The sequence below is a fragment of the Aureococcus anophagefferens genome, assembly GCF_000186865.1.
Source record: "Aureococcus anophagefferens unplaced genomic scaffold AURANscaffold_90, whole genome shotgun sequence".
Classification (NCBI taxonomy): Eukaryota; class Pelagophyceae; order Pelagomonadales; family Pelagomonadaceae; genus Aureococcus; species Aureococcus anophagefferens.
In genome coordinates, this window is record NW_008705640.1 from 1 (window position 1) to 1,938 (window position 1,938).

Consider the following 1,938-nt stretch of genomic DNA (forward strand, 5'->3'; position numbering starts at 1 on the left):
ACCGCGCTCGCGACATCGAAGTCCCCCCCCGAGAGGCCCTCGAGCTTTACGATCGTGCCTCGCGGGACGAGCGGGCACTCCAGGAGCGCATCCAGCAGCGCCGTGTTAATGCAGGTGATCTTTTTGGCCGAACCTCCGGCGTTTGGAGACGCATTCCAATTGAAATATTGTTTTCCTCTCGCTGTGTAATTCTTCTTGTACCAGATCTCGTAGACCGTCTTCGGCTGCTCGGACGCGGCCTCGCCGTCGCGGCCGCGCTTCGGGCGCACATTGAGAACTTTTTTGACCGATACGACGCGGCAGCCCGGGCCGCCGTAAAGCTGCCCGTTCGCCGGCTCTTCGTCCAGGATCTCAAATCCGCCGTCGACCGGTCGTTTGCCGAATTTGGTCGCCTTGCAGCAGTGCCAGAGGCCGATCTCCACCTGGGCAGGACAAGAGAGATTCAATTGACGTCGCTTCAACGTGAGTGTTCCGCGCGCGCGCGTCACGAGAAAAACATCCACGCTTCGAGACCGTTCCGAGAGATGATCGCTCGTCCAAAAATCAGCCGAAACGAGTGGAAAACGGCCGAGAAAGGAGCCTTTGAAGTTGGGAATTTCGCTCTCTTGTCCTGCCCTGATCTCCACCGCCCAGGACAACATCGCCGCCGCGACGATGTAGATGATGGCTAGCCCTCCGTCGATGTTCGCGATCGCCAGCGCGTCGCACTCCTTCTCCCGCTCCTTGATCCCGCTGTTCAATATCGACGACGCATTCTTCCCGAACTGCACCTTGGTCTCGACCTTGAGCACCATGGTGCGCATCGACATGGGCCCGCGCGTCGCCGCGACGGCGCGGGCGGCGAAGTCGTCCTTGATCTTTTCCTGGAGGACCTCCATCTGCGTCTCGTCGAAGAAGTTCCGCCCGACGGCAGAGCAGAGCGCGAACCGCACGTCCCCGCCGGCGACGCCGCGGCCCGCGTTGGCCTCGTGCGTGGCCGCGAGCAGATGCTGGTACCAGCTGCTGCGCGTCGATGCCTCGCGCATCCAAGTCTTCGCCGCGCCCACGGCCTTGAGCAGCACGGCGGTCTCCATCTCGCAGATGCCGCCGAAGACGACGCCGGGCGCCTCGTAGCCGTCCTCGGCGGCCTCCTTGACGATCTCGTCCGGCGCCGTCACGCCGAGCGCCTCGTCGATGACGGGCATGTAGGCGAGCGGGCCGACGTTGAGCGCCGACAGGATGATGAACTTGACCTTCGCCTTCCGCGCGCGCCGCACCCAGTCGCCCCACAGGTAGATGCACACGAAGATGTAGAACACGTACCACACATCATTGATGAGTATGAAGACGATCACAATGATGTAGTAGTCGGACATGCCGACGTGCCTGCGAGAAAGCAGAATCGAACCCGAGCCCCGGCGTCTCTCTTCTTAACGAAAAAAGCGAGCGAGCCCGCGAGCGTCGGCGAGCCCGCGACCGTCGGCGAGTCGCAGCACCGCGGCGCCCTCGTCGGCGGCCGTGGCCGTCGTCTTCGGCGACGTCGCCGGCGTGAGCTCCGGCGTGAGCTCCGGCGTGAGCTCCGGCGTGAGCTTCGCCGAGTGCGACGGCGCGAGCGACGGCGCGAGCGACGGCGCGATCGACGGCGCGTACGCCGACGAGACCGCCGTCGCGGCGCGCGTCGCGGCGGTGCCCTCGTCGGCGTTCGTGGCCGTCGTCTTCGGCGACGTCGCCGGCGTGAGCGCGACTACGCCGAAGAAGACGGCGACGGCCGCCGACGGCGACGGTCGCCGACTTCAGCCGAAGCCGAGCGAAAAGGCGACTCTCAAAGCCTCGCTCAAAGAGTCGGGTCGGTTCGCCCGGGCCGAGGAGCGGTGGTGGGAGCGACGCGAGCGTTGGCGGGGCGTGGGGCGGGGGCGAATTTTTGGACGCCGGTCCGCACGGTGTCGTCGGGGCGTGCGC

At 65.4% G+C, this 1,938-nt stretch overlaps 1 protein-coding gene across 1 annotated transcript; it reads right to left on the reverse strand.

Annotated features, from left to right (window-relative positions):
• Positions 1 to 269: 269 nt before the first annotated feature.
• On the reverse strand, positions 270 to 1,355 carry AURANDRAFT_68305 (hypothetical protein; the record flags this gene model as incomplete). The annotated part of the gene is made up of 2 exons (XM_009043960.1): positions 270 to 422; positions 654 to 1,355. Coding segments are annotated over 2 exons (855 nt in total), but the record flags the coding sequence as incomplete, so codon positions are not given.
• Positions 1,356 to 1,938: the final 583 nt, after the last annotated feature.